General features: G+C 44.4%; 1 protein-coding gene and 1 long non-coding RNA gene across 7 annotated transcripts in view; one reads left to right on the forward strand and one right to left on the reverse strand.

Moving 5' to 3' along the window:
* Positions 1-11946, forward strand: part of DNAJC5 (DnaJ heat shock protein family (Hsp40) member C5) — an 86237-nt gene extending 74291 nt beyond the window's left edge. For all 6 annotated transcript variants that reach the window (XM_085881422.1, XM_085879306.1, XM_085882218.1 and 3 more), the window contains one exon: positions 9320-11946. In XM_085881422.1, the coding sequence (XP_085737548.1) occupies positions 9320-9417 (98 nt within the window). In that variant the 3' untranslated portion in view covers positions 9418-11946. The remainder of the gene's footprint in view (positions 1-9319) is intronic.
* Positions 2038-4294, reverse strand: LOC147034042 (uncharacterized). Its single transcript, XR_015059660.1, has 3 exons — positions 2797-4294; positions 2492-2549; positions 2038-2202 (listed from the first exon to the last, which is right to left on the reverse strand). It is a non-coding gene; the product is annotated as an uncharacterized LOC147034042 (long non-coding RNA).
* Positions 11947-22043: the final 10097 nt, after the last annotated feature.

Genomic DNA, 22043 nt, shown 5'->3' on the forward strand with positions numbered 1-22043 from the left:
TGGAATACCAGGGGAATTACATCTTCCAGGGTATTCTTTCTGTGGCCCAGGCACAAACTTGGATAAAAGATTAGATGAGGCAGACAATCCTAAATCCTGGAGTAAGCCTATCAATAGAGTTGATGAAGTGTGCATGAGACACGATATTGATTATGGGAATACCACAACGTTGCAAGAAAAGCATGAAGCCGATAGAGAAATGTTGTATAATTTGTCTCTGATACAAAATCCAACCTTGAGAGAAAAAGTTGATCGGTTCATTGTGAAGAAGATGATCAGTGCTAAATTGAAACTTGGACTTGGAAATTCAAAAACTTATAGGCTCTAATGATGCCATTAAGACTGAAGAGCAATTAGCTGATGAATTACATAAACCAATATTCACAAAGTTTCAGAGAAGGAAAGTTTATTCCAAGGAAGTAGATTATATCTGGTCTGCTGATTTGATTGAACTCAATAATGATAAGGGGTACAAGTATGCTTTAACCGTTATTGATTTGAGGAGTAGATATGTGTGGGTTGTCCCTTTAAAAAACAAAACAGGTAATACTCTTATGTTAGCTTTTCAACAGATATTTAATAAAAGTAAGAGAAAACCTAAAAAATTGTGGACTGATGAGGGTAGAGAGTTTTATAACAAGACATTTATGAATTTTCTAAAAAATAACAGTATTACATTATACAGTACCTTTAATGAAGGGAAGGCAGTTGTTGTTGAACGTTTTAATCGTACCTTAAAAGAGAGACTATATAAAAAATTCACACAACTCGGTTCACAACAATGGTCATCTTTTATTCAGGATATTGTGGATAAGTATAATGACACGATTCACACGGCAACAAATATGAAACCATCAGAAACATTTACAAAATTAAAATATGAAAAAGAGATTAATGTCAGAAAACCTAAGTTCAAAGTTGGTGATATCGTAAGAATATATCGGTGGAAATCTCATTTTGAAAAAGGTTATACGAAAAGATGGACCAACGAGCTTTTTAAAATTGTTGATGTAATAGATACGGTTCCTTGGACTTATAAGATATATGATTTGGAAGGGGAAGAGATTTTAGGTTCATTTTATTCACAGGAATTACAAAATACAAAGATAAATTGAAATTTTTTGACTCCGCCCCTTTTTGGCTCCACCCACACAAGCCCCCGCCCACACAAGCCCCGCCCACACAAACCCCACACAAACCCCACCACACACCCCCCCACAAGCTCCAATAAATTGAAATTTTTGACTCCGCCCCTATTTGACTCCGCCCACACACGCCCCTGCCACCGAAGCCCTGCCCACACAAACCCCACACAAACCCCACACAAGCTCCACACAACCTCCACACAAAAACTCCACACAAGCTCCACACACACAAACCCCACACAAGCTCCACCCATATTCATCATATTCACATAATTAGTGATTAGTTAATTAGTTCCCCACACACACAACATGTTTATTTAATTAAAAAATTATCCACCCATCCACACAAGCTCCACTCATCCACCCATCCCCCCATCTCTCCACCCATCCATTTATCCACATAAGCCTCATCCACATTCACCCCTCCCACACAAGCTCCACCCACATAAACCCCTGCCCATATAAACCCTGCCCACATAAACCCCTCCCACATAAGCCCTGCCTACACAAGCTCCACACAAAAACTCCACACACATAAACCCCTGCCCACACAAGCTCCACCCACATAAACCCCTGCCCACACAAGCCCCACCCACACAAGCCCCACCCACACACACACACCCCGCCCACACAAGCCCCTCCCACACACACCCCACCCACACAAGCCCCCACCGAAGCCCCGCCCACACAAGCCCCGCCCACACAAGCCCCACCCCCCTCATCCCCCCTGTGCGCCCCCACCTTTGACCCACCACCTCCCTCATCCCACCCCCACCCCTCCCCACACACACACATGGGGAGGGGAGGGATGGGATGAGGGGGTGATGGGTCATTGGGGAGCGCACCTACCCCCTCCCCCCAACCCCCCACCTCCCCCCAACCCCCCCCTTTACATCTCTTTTATTCTTTTCTTGTAATTCAGAATCAAGTAATTGTAAACAAAACAAATATAATTTATTAATATTGAAAATATTAAATATTCATTTGCGAGAATGTACAATCTTTCCCAGCAATCTTCTTCAGATGCCTTGTGATTTCGAAACTCAGACACCATATTCTGTTTTGAAACAAAAAGTGGATAATAATTAGGTTCTATAAAGATAATTACATGGTAATATGAATAAGCCTCGTTGACCACTGAATTAACACACCAGGAGCCTGTCATCCTTTCAAGGTCAATAAAATGAATTCCAGTGTACTGACAAAACCACGTCCAAACTAATGATGCAACCAACATAAGGCGACATTCTAAAGAGAGAGTGATATTAATAATAATTCAGAAATATTTACCTCCAGAAAATCATGTGTTGTACGAGTGATATTAATAATAATTCAGAAATATTTACCTCCAGAAAATCATGTGTTGTACAAGATTGCTTCAACAGCTGATGTTGTGCGATAGTGCTGAAAAAAAAAAAAAATAAGTCAAGGGTATAGATGAAGAGACAGACAGGGAAAGCAACACACACACACACACACGCACACACACACACATACACACACACATAGACACACACACACGTGCCTCACCATTGGTTTAATTCATTCGAGATCAGAGACCAGTCATTATAAATCATTGGCCTCTTCAATAAGAGCAGAGAGAGGTAGGTAGAAAGACAGACAGAGAGAGAGGCACACACACGTGTCTCACCATTGGTTTAATTCCTTCGAGATGAGAGGACGTGATAAGACTTCATGCCACTCATTGAAAATGTCTTTCAATTCTCTTCTAAAATCATTGATCTCTTCAATAAGAGTATTAATTTCATGAACCACGTCGTGATATGTGAACTCAATTTCTTCCAATGCCCTGTCAGGGAAAAAATATATATATATATATCAGAATTATCATGATTTAATTAATAATCATTTGCTTCATCGTTCAAAGAGAAAAGCATACACAAACTTACCAACTCTGTAGTGGGCTGTTGGCTTCATCGGAAGAAATATCGTCCATGCCTCAGTTGTAAAAATGAAAATCCCGTCTGGCAGAAACTTTGTCTGGCGAACCGCTTATAAAGCAACGATGAGGAGATTGCTTAATCATTGGGTGTGGGCACAGGAAATGACAAGCTTCTCTTAATGATCTCATCTGGCCACCGCCCGAGTTGCAAATCGGTTTTGGACATAAACCACGCCATAAAAGTTTTGATTCAAATGTTTTCAGTTCGTGTTCTGAGATAAAATATAAACACGAGACCTTGTCTCACAGAATAGTTCCTATTTTTTCACAGCATGACAGTCCAAAACCACTTCCTCATTCACACAGCACGGCCGTGTCAAAAACACTTCCTCATTTTCACGGCATGAACTGAAAACATTTGAAACAAAACTTTTTTTCTGGCATGGTTTATGTACAAAAATGATTTGCAACTCGGGCGGTGGCCAGATGAGATCATTAAGAGAAGTTTATCATTTCGTAATGGCACAAAAGGGGTATCTTAAAAAATATAAAGATTCAAATGTTTTGTTTTTCAATATTTTAGATGGGGATTATTGTGCAAAGAAAATTAAACTATTGAAGGAATTTGAGAATGAACAAATGTTTATAGGTTCAATGAGTGAGCTAAACAATATGCATTGGTTATTTGATAAAGAGTGTCCCGGGGCTTAGACGTTTCAGATATTTCTTTCGAATCACCTTTAACAAATCTTTATCTTGTTGTATGGGCTATTTGAATAGAGAGCCCCTAGGTTAAAAGGGGAAATAAAAAAATTACCGTTTTTACAGCCATTTTTCCCTGCTGTGCAGGGGTTTGGCTTTTTCTTGAGGCAATGTTTTATGGCCGGATGCCCTTCCTGACACCAACCCTGGTCGCCTCTTACGACACACAGGGATATGGTACACCTATTCTAACCGGGGCATACACCGGGACCAGTACACTGGCACTCATTTCGCCGACCTCGGAAGGATGGCAGGCTGAGTCAACCCCCTGGTGTTAATTCAGCAGCCAACGGGATTTGAACTCAGGACCCTGGGATCCCAAGCCGCCACCCTAACCACTAAGCCAACACCAGGCTCCAGGTTAAAAGGGGAGACAAATAAATATACCTTGGGCTAAAAAGGGGATTTTTTTTTTAGGGGAAAAAAAAGAAAAATTTCATGGCTGAAAATCCCCCATTCATTTACATGGGGAAAAGTGAGCCAGAACCAGTATTCTTTCCCCGCCCCACCCCCCCCTCATCCCCCCTGTGCGCCCCCACCTTTGACCCACCACCTCCCTCATCCCACCCCCACCCTTCCCCACACACACACATGGGGAGGGGAGGGATGGGATGAGGGGGTGATGGGTCATTGGTAACTTTTCTGGTACTTCCTGCTTTAAACCGAAAAAGGCAAAAGTATCATTCAGCCATGATTAGATGATCTGTACAAGTCCTGAAAATCAAGATCGAGCAAACTTTTGCCCTCGTGCTCTATTGGTAATTGCTGGACACCTTGAGTTTGCCTTCAGAGTATTGAATTAAACAAACTTTATCCCTGACTCAACACATGTCAATAAGCCTTTAGGTTATGCGCAAATGAACTATGCATAACAATGTATAAATGGAATTATTCTGTCACACTGTAGTTAAGCAGCAAATGGCCTGTTTACACTTGTGCACGTCTAAGATTCCTTGGGACCCTGCATATAGTATAGGACTTTTTCCTGTTGCAGTTTGCTTCCCAGGAGCCATATTCGGCAGTCGTTTCTGCTTGTTTAGTATTTTTCATCAGGTTCAGTAAAAAAGATCTCAAAACGTGTCCCACATAACACTCAGGAGGGATAGGAAAAAACGGCCAGACGTCACGACCCACTCTTGAGTGCAGACCAATAACTCATTCCTCACAATTGAGTTCAACATGGCAAATGTTACAATGCCAAAACCCCAGAGCTTCCCGAGGAAATCATATTTTCAGGATTTAGAAAATTGGAATTTGGCCACAGTATCGGCAAACAGCAACGCTACTCTTTTGAATGGGATTGTGGAACCATCAACATCTACCAGTGAATGCCAGACTAACCTATATGTGGATGACAGCAGCAGGCCCTATGCATTCATGTTGAGACTTGTGGATGTCACAGCATGTAGGAGATACTGCTATGAAGAAGGGATGTCAGCCCATATGGGAGAGCAGCACTCCATATAACTGCAGATGAAGGTTCTGCATGCCATCAGAAGTTGTTTTTTTTTGCAAGGAAGGACTTGGTGGATGCCCAGTCTAAATAAAACTGGCTTTGAAGGCAGGCTTTGATTATATGGTCTTCACATGAGAGGTCTTGACTGATGTGTGAGACCCAGAAGTTCAAGTGACTGAACCTCTTACAGTGATTGATCATGAAAAAATAAAACATATGTGCTTGCTTAGGCAATCCTACTGGAAAATGTGAGATTTTCCTGGAATGAATGGCATGTTCCTTTGTGAAACTAGCATATTGTCTTTCCAGATCGGCAGAGAGGGAATCTGCTGTCACCCTGACGGTGAGGTGAAGTATCGTAAGGCATAGTGTGGAATCCTTCATTTTTTTCTGTGAGGCACCGAGCTGTATGTTGGATCATTTCTTGGGTTTGGCTGTGCCATTGATGCAGTCCCCACTATTGGTTAAGGCAGGAATTTGGAATTTGGCCAGAATACTGGCAAAAAAAAATCACTTGCTCTTTTTCAAATGACATTGTGGCATCTTTAAGGTCCATAATCAGCCTGTGCTAGCAGATGAGTCCTCTGGCTTAACGTCCTTCCGATGGAAGGCGCACACATTGATACATTGACTTGCATATGAAACACCAGGGTGACAGTCTACAGCTGGGTTAAAACGAGATTCAAAGCCAGCACAAAGGTGAATGCACATATCTCTCAGCTATCCTGCCATACCATAATGTGGAATCCTTAGTGAAGAGTGTTTAGCACTAGCTAGATACTTTCTTCTATTAACTGTAGATGTTTGACAAGTGAGGTGGGGTAGTTGCAGCTCATTTTCATAGGTAATGGGAAAAAAGTCTTTCTTTGGTCATACAACCTACCAATCAAGGTGTCTTGTGTCCTTTTGGTGCACATTTTGCCTGCCTGGATGTAGCTGCATATATTTAGGTCATTTGTCAAAGTTCATAGTCATGAGTTTGCACGATTATTAACTTGTCAAGAGATTAGGATTACCAGAATCTCGAGACAACTTTCTGATGCAGTCTACCATAGCTCTTTCTCCCTGGGGCCATTCGACTGGCTGCTTGTTTTAGTGTAGCAATAAAACGGTTCATTTCCAGTTTTATCAGGGTAGAGATGAGTCATTACTACGAGTGTCAATTTTTTTTTTTTTAAGGAATGCCTACATTACGACAATGCAGGTGACTGATTATCGTATGCTCTAATGCATTCAGCTGCCAGTGAAGAAAGCAAAGAAAGTTTTCCCCTCTAGATATGTTTCAAGGTATAAATTAAAACCTGGCCTTCAATTGTACAAGATTCCATGTTACTTTTGATTACTTTCTCCACCGATTGTATGTCGATTTACCAATACGTGTACAGCAGATTCTTCAATCTCATTGTTGTTCAAATATGAACTATTTTTGATAGTTATTTTTGTCCCCCACCCCTTTTTTGGTGTGTTCCCCACCCCTCCGACAAGGTCGGAGACTGGGATATTAAATTGAGCTCCGACCGGCCAACCGATCATCCATCCATGTACTTTTGTGTACGCAGTATTTCAAAAACCGTTGAACATTTTGCTTTCATATTGCAGATATCTATTCCTCATGACATAATTGCAACCTGAATAGGTCATGGCTGTGATTGGCTGAATTATGTTGCCATGGAAACCATCTCGGTAATGGCTTGTGTACGGGATATTTCAAGATTTAACTTTCATATCACACAGATCTATTCCTCATACCACCCAAATGGTGGGGACCGAGAGTATCAGCTCCTTGTTATTTTTTTTTTATTATTCCTCCAAACATTGCTGCAAATTTTTATAATTCCATGGTAACAACCAGAAAGCCCTGCCTTATAGTCTTAGTAGTCTGTTTGTTTGCTCTTGCTCCATGACAGAGCTAAGCCCTCTTGCTTGTGATACTTTGAGGCCACTGTGTTGGTCCTATCACATTAGAAAATTTCCTTGTGGCCATGCTCGCTTGCCGAAAACTGCACTTGCTTTCTCTAGAAATTGCCCTATTAGGTGATGTCAAAATGGTAATGTAGATGCCCATTGGTCTCCATGGTCGTCTACTCAAAGGAAGCGTTCACCTCTCGGTTTACCTGGTTAACAGTGGGCACACAGTCCACATCCATTTTCCTGTGTCTTGTTTCTCCACGTTAAGCATTGATACACAATTTTTTTTAAAACTAAACCAAATAGAGTGAAGTCGATGGTGTGCCATTGCAAATCCCCACACTTCCCACGTAAAGCAAAGTTGAAAGAAGGCAAAAGGTTCCACAAGGAATGACATCAAATTTTGAGTTAAAATATTGTGGCATTCACAGGACTTGAACAAATCCCGCCAACGTAAGATGAGCCAAAACGATGGAGGCGGTTTATTTTTATAACCAAAGGGTGGTGGTTTTGAGCGCTCTATAGCAAACGGGACGAGAAAGGTGGCACGTGGCACTTTACTGAGTAAATAGCGTTTATTTATTTACCAACAAGAGCGATAAAAAGGCTCAGCAAGAGGAGGGATCCGTAGGCGATTCGACGAAGGGTGGTGTTGATTCGGGCGTGAGGGAAAGCACAAACAATTTCAATGTATATACAACAAAATGTAAAGAATCAAATAAAATCTGTACACGAAATTCAAACCCTCTGAGGCGCCAGGTACACACATGCACACACTCACAAAAAAACGTGACTAGTTCGTCAGGCTTGCCCGTGGTGGTGTTCTTGATTCGTGGACCTCCTGTGGTGTGGACCCAAACTGCTCACAGCCGCCAGGGAACCCAGTTCATGCGCCAAGAGCGAGCAGGAGAGAGAGGCAGGTCTGCCCACCATCTGGTCCCATACCCAGAGCCAGCAGAACACGAGAGCAAAACGAAGAGAGGCACGAGGCAAGAGCAAAAAGGGCCTGAGCAAACCCCGCCAGCTGCTTTATATCTTTTTCTCTCCCATTCAGATCGTTTCATGCTCACGAGTCTCTGGTCCTCCCAACGGAGCACCTCATTGGTCCTCCGTCTGCGGTCCTCCGCCAATGGTCATCAGGGGGCGGAGCCGTCCGTAGATATCCTTTCTCTCAATGTTCCAATCAGGCCACCCCATGCTCCAGGGTCTCTAACTCCCAACGGAGTGCCTCATTAGTCCTCCGCCAATGGTCATCAGGGGGCGGAACCATCCGCAGATATATCTTCTCCCTTTCTCTCAGTCCTCCAATCAGGCTGCCGCATGCTCCAGGGTCTTCGTAACTCCCAACGGAGCGCCTCATTAGTCCTCCGTCTGCTGTCCTCCACCAATGGTCATCAGGGGGCAGAGCCATCCGCAGCACCGTTCTTTCATGTCACGGCAAGCCTGTGGTAAATACTAAAAGGGAATACGCATCAACACTTACCCTAACCCATCTCCCTATCTAATTACGTGACAATTATCATTTCCCCCTTAAAGAAATGGACATTTACTCGATAATCTATCACCACTAAATCCCTACTTGATTACATTGAAATCCTGGTTTAAATCGAACAGCATGGCATACCAAATTAAACATCCTAATTACCCTTTGAATGCATAATCCCCCCCCAGACATTACAATATTTTCTCAGTTTTGACCCCTGTGACTGCAAGTCCTCACCCCCTGGAGCATGAACCAGGGGTCAAATGCAAAAAACCGTTATATATTTCATGCGTCTCCCAATGTTGATTGCATCTATAAAGTTTCATTTAAAAATGTGCCCGTAATTACATTTTTTGGGATTTGACCTTTTGACCCCACCCCAGGGAAGAAGGGCCAAAATTTCACTGCTCTTGCATCTTCGTGCCATGTGGTGATCATACCTACAAAGTTTGGTGAATTTATGCCAAACCGTTTAGGAGGAGATAGTGTGACAGACAGACGGAGCTGATTACAATATCCTCCCGGTTTTTTTTTTTGTTTTTGTTTCAAAAAGCATGGGGATAACGATAGTTTTTTGTTTGTGTGCATGTGCACAACAGTATGCAATTTCTGATGATGTTTTGTTGTTACACTATCTGACATACCACTCTCTCCTTTACCAGGTGAATCACCCGTCATTGTGCAGCCTTCATCTGCCAGTGAGACAACACAGTTGAATGCAGAGATGAAACCCCGCTATACAGGAGAAACCTTGAACTGAGTTTTGCAACAAGACTACCCAGAACGGGATAGCAGAGTTATTGTATTGAATCGTACTTGTGTGCACACTGCGAATGCCTCTGGGCTTCAGACTTCCCTTATCGTTGATGATTTTCCACTGCAAGCATTTTGTATGGAAAAGAGAACGCGTTTTAGAGTGTTTCTGATGTGCTTTAAGGTTGTTGTCCCCCCCCCCCCCAATTTCCTTCATGTTTCCGACTTTATTATAAGACCTGTTCATCAATTGGAGTTTTGTGTTGCATTTTGTCGTTTGATCATTGCTTGTGTTGCATTTCTTCGTTTGAGCACTGGTTGAGGTTATCTTGGGAGAATTACTTTGGTCGTGAAAACTGCAGAATTGACCTAGCACTTGTAAAGTGATCCCAGCTCAGGTTAAATTCTGTTTGTTTGTTTTTTGTTTTTTGCCTTTAACAAATTCTACCTGGGGACATCTTATTTTTCAAACTTTAGCTGTTATTGTGGCATTCTGCTATTTTGAATGCATCATCTATTTAATGCTGCTCTTTTGAATGCGTTGTTAAAAAAAAAAAACGCTCTGGTACCTTCGGCAACTAGTTGATCCCACCCCACTCTTTCCTTGAGTAGTAACACCTGTTGAATATGTTTGCATTCTCGCTTATTAAAGGGCCCAGCTGAAATTTATTTTCACACGTTAATCTCGATTTGAAATAAAAAACAATGTTGTGCATGCATGTTTGATGTTGTTTTTGTACCGCTCCACTTTTAAATAACGCTTTGTCATTTTGCGTGTCCACGTGATCTGAAAAGCAAAATTGATGTAAACAATGGGAAAGGTTAGAAGGAAGTGTGCATGAATTTTATTTTATTACCCATCACTCCGTTTTTTAAGAGCACAATTTGAATTTATTGGCTCACCAGTTGGGTTTTTTTTTTTTTGAGAATGCTAAATTGAGTCCCAAATTATTTTGTAAAGTTTTGAGATTCAAGTGATGATTCATGGTTCAGGGACAATGATATATTGTGAATTTTGCTTCTTCTTGTAATCAGAATCTCTTCTTTTTTTTTCATTTGTCGGTGTCGTTACAGTTGCGGCATGTCAAGTTTTGCATGTCAACCCAAGTTTGCGTAAAATAGTTTATAAATACTCACGGTTTACAGAATGGGCTGCAAAGTAACTTAAAAGTTCAAATACCTATCCCTTGAATGAAAGTAGCTTTTAAAAAAATATAAATGCAAACATAGTTATAGAACAGGTTGATCACTCGTTTACTCACATTGGAATGGTTGGTCAATGCAAAAATGACACAAATTTTAAAAAGAATACAAGTTACGTGTATGCATGTGTTGCATTGTTTTGGATTTGTGCTTTTTCTATGCTGATACTAGAGTCCCTCTGCACAGTGCTGTTCGGCATCGTTGTCTCACGGAAGGGATAAATTATGGAGCGTTCTCAAAAGATGAACCGGTACGTACATTGTATTGATTTGGGTGTTTGTCGCCTTGCTTTCCTCAAACGTTTTTTGCATGCCATGGGTTTCTCATTGTGTCTAATGCAACGTGAGCATTGCAGAAAAAGTGGGTCGTTTCTTGTTCGTTCAAATCAACATTTCAGATTGTAGCAGTAAGAAGTACATTATTTCCTAAATGTACCATCATTTCATCATTTCCTTGTTCAGATTTGATTTGTCGGAGCAGTTTTGGTCGCACAACGATGATGTTGTCGTGCGTGTGTGTGTGATTAGTCTTGAATGGTGATGTTATCTGCGGCCTGGTTATTTTATCTCTCGAAGCAAAGGGTGATCTACATGTTATTTCCCACATTAATATTTTTTATTTCCTGCATTAAATATTTCCGGAAAATGTCAGCCAAATTTCACGATCAATAATCGCTTCATACAAAATGCAGTGGAAAATGAAACTAGATTGAATTCCGTTTTATTTTTTTATTTTTTTCAATGAAAATAGGAATTGTATTTGAAACCATGTTGATGAACACAGCGTTCTTACAATTTACTTTTCCTTTCTGTCTGCATGCTGTTGCTTGACAAATGAATGTCTTTGATGATATCTTTGGCTAACATGTTTCTTTCATATTCTTCATTCTTTCTTAATTGTATCATCAACTAAAAGACCAAATACAGCATTGGAGCGATCAGGAGGAACCCAAATAGGTAAAGGTGGAGTCGTCAGGAGGAACCTGAGTAGGATTCAGGTTTCAGATGTGACTCCACCCTCAAACCGATCCTGGCGCAGCCAAGTGGGTTACACAAACTATTTGCAAGAGTTCACCTTTCCATAGAAAAGGAAAGAAATAAAAATGCAAAACAAACAAACATATAAACGTCAATGTTTTAAGTGCCCCCCATAAATTCAACCTTTTGAAAGAAGTATATGTTGCATTGGTTCTTTAGGATTGCAATGACTCTCTGTGCAATATTGAACTGTTCGGTAAAGCTCGTGCACTGGTGCATTTGACATGGATATTCTGTATTCCTTTTCCTCATTTGTGAATATATCCTTGAATAAAATGCCTACATTCCGTGGTTTATATGGCTTTTTGCTTTTCTTTTTTTTTTTTTGTTTATAGGTGTGGATATGATACTAAGCAAGTCACCGGGAAAGGTTTATGACAACACCGGTCCTACATTGTAGTTTCCTATTGAAAAAGGCTTTAATTGTGTTAAAATAAAAGCTGGTATATCCATATTGTTTATACTAAAAGCATCTACAACCCAGTGTATTTAATCCCATTTAAGAACGTTTTAAATGAACCAAGCTTGACTTGCTTTCCTCATTACATTACGCAGTGATAAACCCATGTGATCGGTTGACAGGTAACGTTTAACATCAATGAGTGCTGTCTTTCGCTGCTTGCATTTAGTGTAGAATATAACATCTATGTGCACCCAGATATTGCTGCGAGCTGGGCACGTGATTATGGTTCCAAGGTCCAATTTATTTTGGGGGGAAAAGGTGTGCCACAGTCACAACGACCCAATTTTTACAATCCAACCGCAAGAACAGTTAAGAGGACTAGCCCTTGCAATATCAATCGTTAAATTACCCCTATGAAATGGGCAGTCTTCTACCATGGAAGTGGAGTGAACAAAGATATACAATCATGAATCGAATAAATAACTGCAGAGGCTTCGGATTACTGACAGTACAGAAGACATGAGCAATGTGAAAAGGGAATTGAATTTAGAAGCTCTGTTCTTTCTTTAGCTCTTGGCCACAATAAGCAGGGTTGACAGGATGGCCTAGAGGTATGCACACTCACCTCTAAGTTGTCTAGCCTGGGTTTGAATCTCGACCCAACTATAAACTTTCCTCCCGGTGTTTCACAGGCAGGGTGATTCATCAATGTGTGTGCTGTCCCTTGGATGGATGTTAAATTGGATGTCCCATCTGCTGGCATTCGTTGGTGGATGTAAAGATCCACAATGTCCTTCGTGAAGAGGATGCGAGCCATCGCCGGCATCTTGAAGAAATTTGAAATTGCCGCCCGAACCTAAAGAGATCACTACATCAGTGGCAGTAGTGTCAAAAGGGAGGGTTTGATGCAGTAACGTGTCCCATTTCTCAAAGTCGCAATATTCGCTCGCTTTCGCTCACTCGTATTTCTCTTTTTCAAACTGGAACACATTACTGCGTCAACCACCTCCATTTTGGCACTACTCCCCTGCTGGGGCTGGGCTTCGCCTTCCTTTCATATGATGACTTCTTTAATCAAATAGAGATCCTATAAATATTTGTGTTTTATTTTCAGGAATAACTTAATTTATTCATCGATTTTTAAAAAAAGGTGGCGGTAACCCGTTGAAACCCCCAACCCCATTTTTTATTTATACTTGTACTTTAAATCCATAAGGTAATGTATTTATTCCATCATATATATATATATATTTATATATATATATATATATATATATATATATATATATATTTATATATATATATATATATATATATTATCATCGAATGCTGTTAGAGCTTTCTTACTAACAGTCTCTGAAAATATTTAGTGTATCTAATTTTGAATAAACATCTCTATAAACATCCTTTCTCTTCCATATACATTCAAGGTAATGTTGAAAGTTCATAATCTCTTCTAAAGGTCTAAAGAAGAGTGTATTAAGTTTCTTTTCACATTTAAATTCATTTAACCCTCTAGTTATGTATTTATAAGCATATGCCTTTGATCTAACACCTACAGATTCACTAAGTGTCTTTTCACCTAATTCATCTTTAAATATACCAATAACCTTTTTATTCGTATTCGAAAAGAGCAGGTTATTGGGATCATAAATATCTTCGTCTTCTTTCATATCCTTCTAAGCATCATCTGTAGTTATCTTCAGTATGAAGCTATCCATATCCATAAATAGCAATACAATATTCTCACCATATCTTTTCTTTCGATTATTATAAAAGTAATCATACATTAAATACTTTGAAATATCTTAAACAGATGTTCCCAATAAATAGGTTTATCCATCTTTATACTCTCATTATTCAAATGAACAGCACAAAAATTATCTGTAAACATTTCTACTCTTTTAAAGCTTGGTTTATTTATCAACTTTGCCACCTGCTTCCAAGTTGTTGCAGGTATTAGATTTTGTCTATTTCTTATATTTTCCATTGTTTTACCAAATACAGAATTATTCATCAACTTGTAAAAGTCCTTCTCAAAATAATGATTAGCCTTTGTTCTCATCCTCATATTATAATCAATACATTTACCTAACTAATGACTTTGACTGAACTTTTGTGCCCTATGTACCTTTTTAACTTGTAGTCCTGCTTCTATAAATTTTTAGATTTCTTTGATGTAAAACATACTTTTCTTTATCAAACAATGTTATGAGTAATTTAGTTGTTGGAATATATTTAAACTCATTTGAAGAACAAAAGAAATGTTGTTGATAACCACCGAATAGCTCTTGATTAGAGATCTCTTTTCAGCTCCATAAGGAAGGTCTTTGTGTGTTATTACGTTTTCTTGGATAGTTTAAATCTATTTCAAAATAACACCCATAATTCTGTTTATCTAAATCTTCTTGACTTGTGGAGATTAAACCATCAAAGATAGATTTGTACTCTTATTCTTTCACCCATTTAAAATTACCATCGGGTTGAGATTCAGACATTGCCCAGCCATGCAAGTTATTAGCATCAAAGTACATTAAGTAAGATGTGGGCTTATCAGGTGAGACGTCTGGAAGATGTTTATTATTTTCCTCAACATATCTGTTCGAACAAACTTGTGAAATTCCTCCTCTTTTAGCCTTGTCAATCATCAAGAGCATATTGTCGCGGATTCGCGCCCGCCGGCGTGCGAACGGCCACGTAACTCGAATCGCGGCACGTCGCCCACCGGACGGACAATCCAGTTGTGACCCTCTCAGACTAACGCCGGGAACCAGTCACGGGTGGACCTTTCGGTCTCACCGCGATCGAGCCAATCGGCCCCCGCGTGGGATAGGGTTGCTCGCCAAATTCGACCTACCTAAGTACCCACACGGAGGGTAGACCGGGCGATCGCACCTCGCCGCAGGTCGACTTCGGACACGGGCCACTTAAGCGACCCGTTCCGTACTATCGGGATAACCGAGCGGTGTTATTCGTCGGCCTCGACGGTTCGATTAATTATCGGGCGTCTTAGCCCTCGACCAACCCTTTACGTGAAGCAAGATGGGGATTCAATGAAAGAAATGACGAAGCGAAGCGGGAAAACAGTTCAACAATAAGCACATTTATTTCGCGGCACACGGGAAGCACACATATACAATTCCACCAAAAGCACATGGAAAAGAAGAAGACAAAAAGCAAATGCGACAATGCAGATCTAATACCGACTACGCGAGCACACGGCAACACTTATACAATTTTACTTCACAGACGGCGCCGACAACACATTCCCAAAGCAAAAGAAAAGAGAACCACCCTCCAGGATGAGGGGGTAGGCGGGCCTGGGGCCGAGACCGTGTCGGGCCTACCCGTCTGATGATGAGACGCGGAGCGGCGGTGGTGCCTCAACTCCGCGGGCCTCGCGGACAGTGTCTGGTAGGGGGTGGGAAGGGGGCCCCCTTTTGTCGCACTATCTCAGCGCGGGGGGGGGAACAGGAGGGGGTTGCTGATGCTCGGGGAAAGGAGGATTTCACCAAAATCGCGGTCCCGCGACGAGCGTCTCCACCACGACCTCGGTCGCGCCGCCGGCCTTTCTCTCTCCTCAGTTCCCCGAATCCGACGCGAGCACCCCCTCGTTCGCCTTCGCCGCCTCTCCACAGCTCCGTCCTCTTCACTCCGACTCCGCGAACTCCCAACTGCACTCTTCCTCCTGCGAACTGAACTGCTTCTCAACTTCCACTGGACTCCCTCGACTGACGAACGCAGTCGTTTTTATAAGCCCCGTGGCTTCGCTCTCTCATCTTTGACCCTCTGCCTCCGACCTTTCACCTCGCTCCCCATTGGCCCGAGAAAAAGTGGGCGTGAATGCTTTTTGATCCATGAATTTGCATATAGCGACCGCCCTCCAACGCCCTGGAGGCGGGGCCAAATCGCCCCTCGCTCACCGATTGGACGGAACAAAAGTGGGCGTGAGTCGTTTTTGATCCGTTTTTCTGCGGAAAGTCCGCGATGCTTTTGAACACGCTGCACGGTGCGCACCTCACACGAGTCCAGCATCGGTGCCCACGAGTGGCGCGAGATGACGGTGATGCGATGTTGGTGAGTTGTGACGGTAAAGGTCGTGGCGGTTGTGGTGAAGCGGCGTTGTGGTTGGTGGTTGTTGTTGTGATGGCTGTTGAGACGTGGTTGGTGGTGGTAATAATGGCGGTTGGTCCAAAATAAAGATAGTAAAAGAAAAACGGCTATCCTGAAGAGTCGCAGCCAGCATGAATGACATTTATTCCCTCTAGACAACGGGTTTGGGCCTAACTACACATATACTTACCGAGATATCTCACCTAAGGGACCTGAATGGTGGTTTGCGAATTTGGTCAACCATAACACTACCCCCTCCCCTTTTTACAGACTCGTCCCGAGTCGTCAAATTTTCGTGTGCCAGCATGTGTAGTTTTCCCCTAGTACATTTTACCTACGGATCCCTGAGTGCGACATTCATGGTATTCGTGTCCCCAAAATAAATAACCTGAGGGCTGCGTAACTACCTAAACAAACTCGCTCACACGGACGACTTAAATAAAATTGCCGGCGCTAAGACAGACATGCCGGGGGCGCACTCATATTTACAGTACATCTTAACCTTAACTTACAAATTTTACACTAAACCATGGCCCAGGATCAATGAACTCTGCAAAAGAAAAGCAGTTAACAGGGAGCCAGGCTGCTCGCATGCAGTCTCTGGCTCAAAACAATGCAGGTGACAGGGAACGTGGCTGGCTGCTCACACGCAGTCCAAGGCCTTCCCTTTTGAACTGAACGCAGTGAACCACAACGGTGCATGGGCTGCACAACCGTTGTCTCCGTGCCAGCTCAAGTGGCACACGCAATGAACACAACGAATGGATGGATGAATGGTTTGAACTGAACGCAGTGAACCACAACGGTGCATGGGCTGCACAACGCAGTCTCCGTGCCAGCTCAAGTGGCACACGCAATGAACACAACGAATGGATGGATGAATGGTTTGAACTGAACGCAGTGAACCACAACGGTGCATGGGCTGCACAACGCAGTCTCCGTGCCAGCTCACGTGGCACACGCAATGAACACAACGAATGGATGGATGGACACAAACACGGTGCACGGGCCGCCACTGCAGGCCCGTGTTGTAGCTGCCAACAGGGCAGTTCTTGCAGCTTGCAAACTTGCCTTGCGGATCCTGGCGCACATGGAAATGAACAGGGGGGGGCAAAGCAAACATTGAACGGGGGCTGGTGAACAGGGGCAGTGGGCATGGCAAAGGCAGCAGGCGAACACAGCCCGCAGAAGAAGGCCGCTGCAGGCAAACACAGCCCGCAGAAGAAGGCCGCTGCAGGCAAACGCAGCCGGCAGATGAATTGGCCGGCACAGGCCTTGAAGAAAAACAGCCAGCAGATGAAGTGGCCGGCACAGGCCTTGAAGCAAAACACGGCCAGCCGATGAAGTTGGCCAGCCTTTGCCGTTCAGTGGAGGTTGGTGGAGGGAGTGCGGTGGTGCTGGCCACTTGGAAGGTGGGCTCGGACCTACCTACCTGTCTCCCTCCCAACCTATCGCCTTTGCCTGTCACTGTACATACCCACTCCCTTAATTTGTCAAACCCCAATTTAGCCCCAACTTATTTTTTTGTTGTTTTTATTTTTACTTCCCCACTATAAATCGTCCCCTAACCCCCTTTATCGTCCTTGTTTGGCTAACCTATCTTGTCACCGAGCCTACTCCCAACCCCTACGTTCCCTTCCCGGAGGGGAATAAGGGAGAGCTAACGTCCTGTGTCGAGGCCCAACGAAGCCTCAGAATGGCCTCCCCAGAGTTCAGCGATCTAACCCAAAGTGGGTCCGGCGGCCCACAACGAGAGCGAGGGGATGGATGGTGCGGAGGGGTACACTTCCTAATCTACCCTAACCATTTAACCTGTTAAACTACCCCGGGGCTTTCAACAAGCGCCTCTCGCTTAAACTATTGGTTCTATAAACCTCAGATTCCCGTCGCCTGTGTTGGTGTTCTCACAATTTCGGGCCTCGCCCCCCAATTTTCTCTCCGTGCCCTCACACAGTCTCATGGCTGGGACACGTGGCTCCCTTTGGCAGGCACGACCCTCTGCCGATTCTCCCGCTATGGCACCCCCGGGCACTACACTGCCTCCGAGCCTACCAGCTCCCTAACACCGGGGAGTGCCCCCCATGGCACCTCCCCTGAAATGCACACGTGGCAGGCTGGCTTCCCAGGCCCCTTTCCGAGGGTCACCCTTGCCCACAACACTGCCCACGCGGCTAATGGCGCCCCGGGCCCCCGCACCAAGCAGGCGCACCCGTGCCCACTACGCTATCCCGGCCCCCCATGGGCCCTTGGCCTACCACGGCCGACTAGCCTGGTGCCCGGGGTACCCACTCAGCGATACTCACCTTTCGCAGCCACGCTCCCAAGCCCGTCAACAGGGCTCCTGCACCCCTCCAAACGGGTTTCGAGCCTACATTCACACCAACAACAAAACGACCTCCATTTTGTAATTTAACTAACCCAGCTAACTCACTTTACTCTGACCCCGGGGTCCCTTGGGCGGGAGTCACTCCTCCCCCCAATCACTCATCGCACCATGCATTCCCCATTCGCTCCACTCACACAGACCCGCTGGCCTCACTCACTCAACAAGTACTCACCTCACAACTTTTCAACACACACACCGCTGAACTCTGCCATCCTTCTATCTGCATCCCCTAACTAACTCGTGCTCCCACGTCGTCCCTTAAACTACAGCACGTTCCATTTAACACTACGTAGCTAAACTACGTCCCCTCTACACATCCAAAGTCTGTCACTGTCTCCAAAGAAATCATTTTATTTCCCAACCTAAAGCTCACTAAATCCCCCTACCTCATCCATTCCACGGACTCCATGAGGACTTACCCCTGCCCCATGGAGTCGGGCTAGCTAAGCTAACCCTTCCCCCTAACTAGTTTCCATCCTGTGCCCCGGTAAGGGGGTCTTCCACCCCTTGCCCAGGAATCCTGTGCACCCGAAAGTGAGGCTTGCTTGCTTTTTTTTTTTTTCCATGCGCAGCACCTGCGCGGCAACTCGCGCCCTTTACACCTGCCCGTGACGTCATGCAGCTGCACGTGTTCCTCGTCCCTCCTTGGACGGCACCATCCGGCAGGGATACCCCCCCTGCCGGATCCCAACCCCACGTGCAGCCATGGCGTCACCGTGCGCAATAAAAAAAAAACACAAGCCCCACGTCTCGAGGGGTTCCCCACGCGAACACATGTGCTTTGCCCGTTAGAGCTTAACACACACGATCGCGTGGAGAACCCGTCCGGTCCAAATCCATTATCCTGCCTAAACTTTGTCCGTCCGCGGGATCGGCAAATCCACCGCGTGCGTTTCCGGACCGGGACTTCACTCTCGCAAGCGAGCACGTGGTGGTCTCGTGCGTTGCACAGCACGGACCTCGTGCTCACTGCTGGGTGAACCCGGCACGGTCCCCGAAACAACTACAGCCGCTACTCGGCTTTCTTTCATCACATGTCGCCGTCGTCGCCATTCAACACACGCACACCAGCGTGTTACGACGCTCACACTCCATTCCATCACATTCACACCGGGAGACGCGGCTGCGTGCTCCCGCATGCCAACCGACATCTCCCTCACATACCGCTCTCTCACACACACACGGTCTCCCTTGCACTCGGCCGTTCACTCACGCATGCTACCTCCCTCGCACACGTGGCTCCACGCACTCGCGGCCTTTCACTCACACAAACCACACCACTCACACACGGGGTCGCTTCCACACACGGGGACGCACTCACACCTTGCACCACACACACAGGGACAACCACACTGGGGATTCGTGTCCCCACAAGGGTCTCCGGGGCCTCTATACCCCCCAAGCTCTCCGTGCACCTGTCCACAGCACTCGTCCCCTCAACCTCGCAAAGCACGACCGAACTCACCTGGTCGTGACTCGCCTCAAGGGGGCATACTCCCTCCCCTCGTTCCTGGAGGAGGCCATCCAGGTGCTCGCACCGGGCCTCCACCCAGTCCACCAGCTCACCCCCGTTGTCCTCCACTACCTCCGTGTGTGTGTGTGCGTCACTTACCCCGTCTTCATCGTGCAGTCTCTCCTCTTTTTTTCTGTCTCCCGTGTCTCTGCCAACTCGGTCACCTCTTCACCCTTTACCTCCCTTGTCTCAACTATTATTATTTCCTTTGTCATGGCCTTGTGTCTCGTCTCGCACGTTTTGGTCTCCCCTTTTAATTTTTCCCTTTCGGTCACCGTTGCACCCCCTCCCAGTTCGTTCGCTTCTACACGTGGAGTCGCCATTTTGCTCTCCCTGGTCACGGCCTTCATGCCCGCCTGCAGGCATCGGCCCATGTTCTGCGTCTCACCCCGTAGCTCTTTCATTTCCTCCTTCATGTTTGCTTCCATTCCGTTTATTTGCTTGTTCATTTCGTTTTTCATTTCATTTGTATTTGTATCCATCTTTTCGTTCATGCCTTTCATTTCGTTTGTATTTGTATCCATCTTTTCGTTTATTTGTTGTGTATTCGCATCCATCCTCGCTGTCATTGCCGCCAGCATGGCGAATAGCTGGGCCATGTCGGGTGCGCTTGGGTGAGCCGATTCGGCAAGAATCGGGAGGTTTTGGTGGAGAGGGGGAGGGGAGGTGTCATACACCGCGGCCGCTGCCGCACCCATTTCGGCCTCTGGGTTCAGTTGGGCGAGTTCGTTTTCCTGTACAATCAACATTTCCTGCACGGGGATTTCATCCTGAGCCATGGATTCTACACATTCTACATCCATTTCTAATACCCCCGGCTCCCGCTCGCCTTGAGACGCCATCTTGCTTCTCGTAAAGGGTTAATTTGAATCGCTCGTAATTTGGAGGGAATCGGGGGTCGCTTCTCTTCAACCCTTCAATGAAAAAACACTTCTCTTCAATGAAAAAAACTTCAACCCGAAGACGAGCTGATTATCAAAACTTGGAACGCGCTTCCTGTCACATACCTCACACTGCAGCGTGTGAGTATTGCTGTATTGACCTTGTTTGGATCTACGTATGCATGTGAGCAGTCATTCTCACATCTTAAAAACATCAAGTCCAACGTACGATCACGTCTAACGGATGAAAGCCTCAACGCTTGCATGAAGCTTAACCTCACCAAGTACCAACCAGACTACAAAGCCATCAGGAAATCCATGGAGCACCAGAAGTCCCATTAATGGTGAGTATTATAACAACATGATTTAAAATAATAAATTCAGAGGCTTATTATATTCACATTTAGTTGAATTCAGTCTTAAAATATATTATATGGCTCTCACTGAAATAGATTTCCAAATATTTTGCTTTCATGGCTCTCTGGGTCAAAAACGTTTCCGACCCCTGCTGTAAGACATTCTCCTTGGGCACAAAAAAAAAACAGGTCCCTCGGAGGTCCAGTTTCGGAGGTATTGATTTTATTGTACAGTCCACAATAAGTGTACGATGTACGATAAAGTATTTTAGCTGTTGCTAAGCAACGGAGGTGTGCAGAGCAACCATTCATTTTTGTGTCCATGCCAGCCACATTGTACACATTTCACCCAAGTTTCATCAAAATCACTCATTCTCTTAGAGATATTCGCAATTAACCGTTTCTGAAATGTTCGACATGTACTCGCTCAAAACCTATCTCCTCCTACAAATATTTTTTGTTAGGGCTGCAAATTGGCATGAAGGGGGCGACATAGATTGCGCACAGAACTCTAAGCTTCCATGTGCGTGCGTACTCGTGTGAACTATAAATAGCATCAAATAACTTGCGTGCATAATAAATATTAATTAACAATTGATTATGGAATTAATAATTGGGGAGGGGAGTTTAATTGTTTTTTGTAACAAAATCGGGTTGTTTGGGCGATCCGGAACCAGAACTGTGGTAATTCTCGTGAGACATCCTGTTGACTTTGATGATTAAATATGTGCTCATTTTCGA

This window comes from Eptatretus burgeri, chromosome 1, assembly GCF_056783735.1.
Source record: "Eptatretus burgeri isolate ZD-2024b chromosome 1, Ebu_testis_v1, whole genome shotgun sequence".
NCBI lineage: Eukaryota > Metazoa > Chordata > Myxini > Myxiniformes > Myxinidae > Eptatretus > Eptatretus burgeri.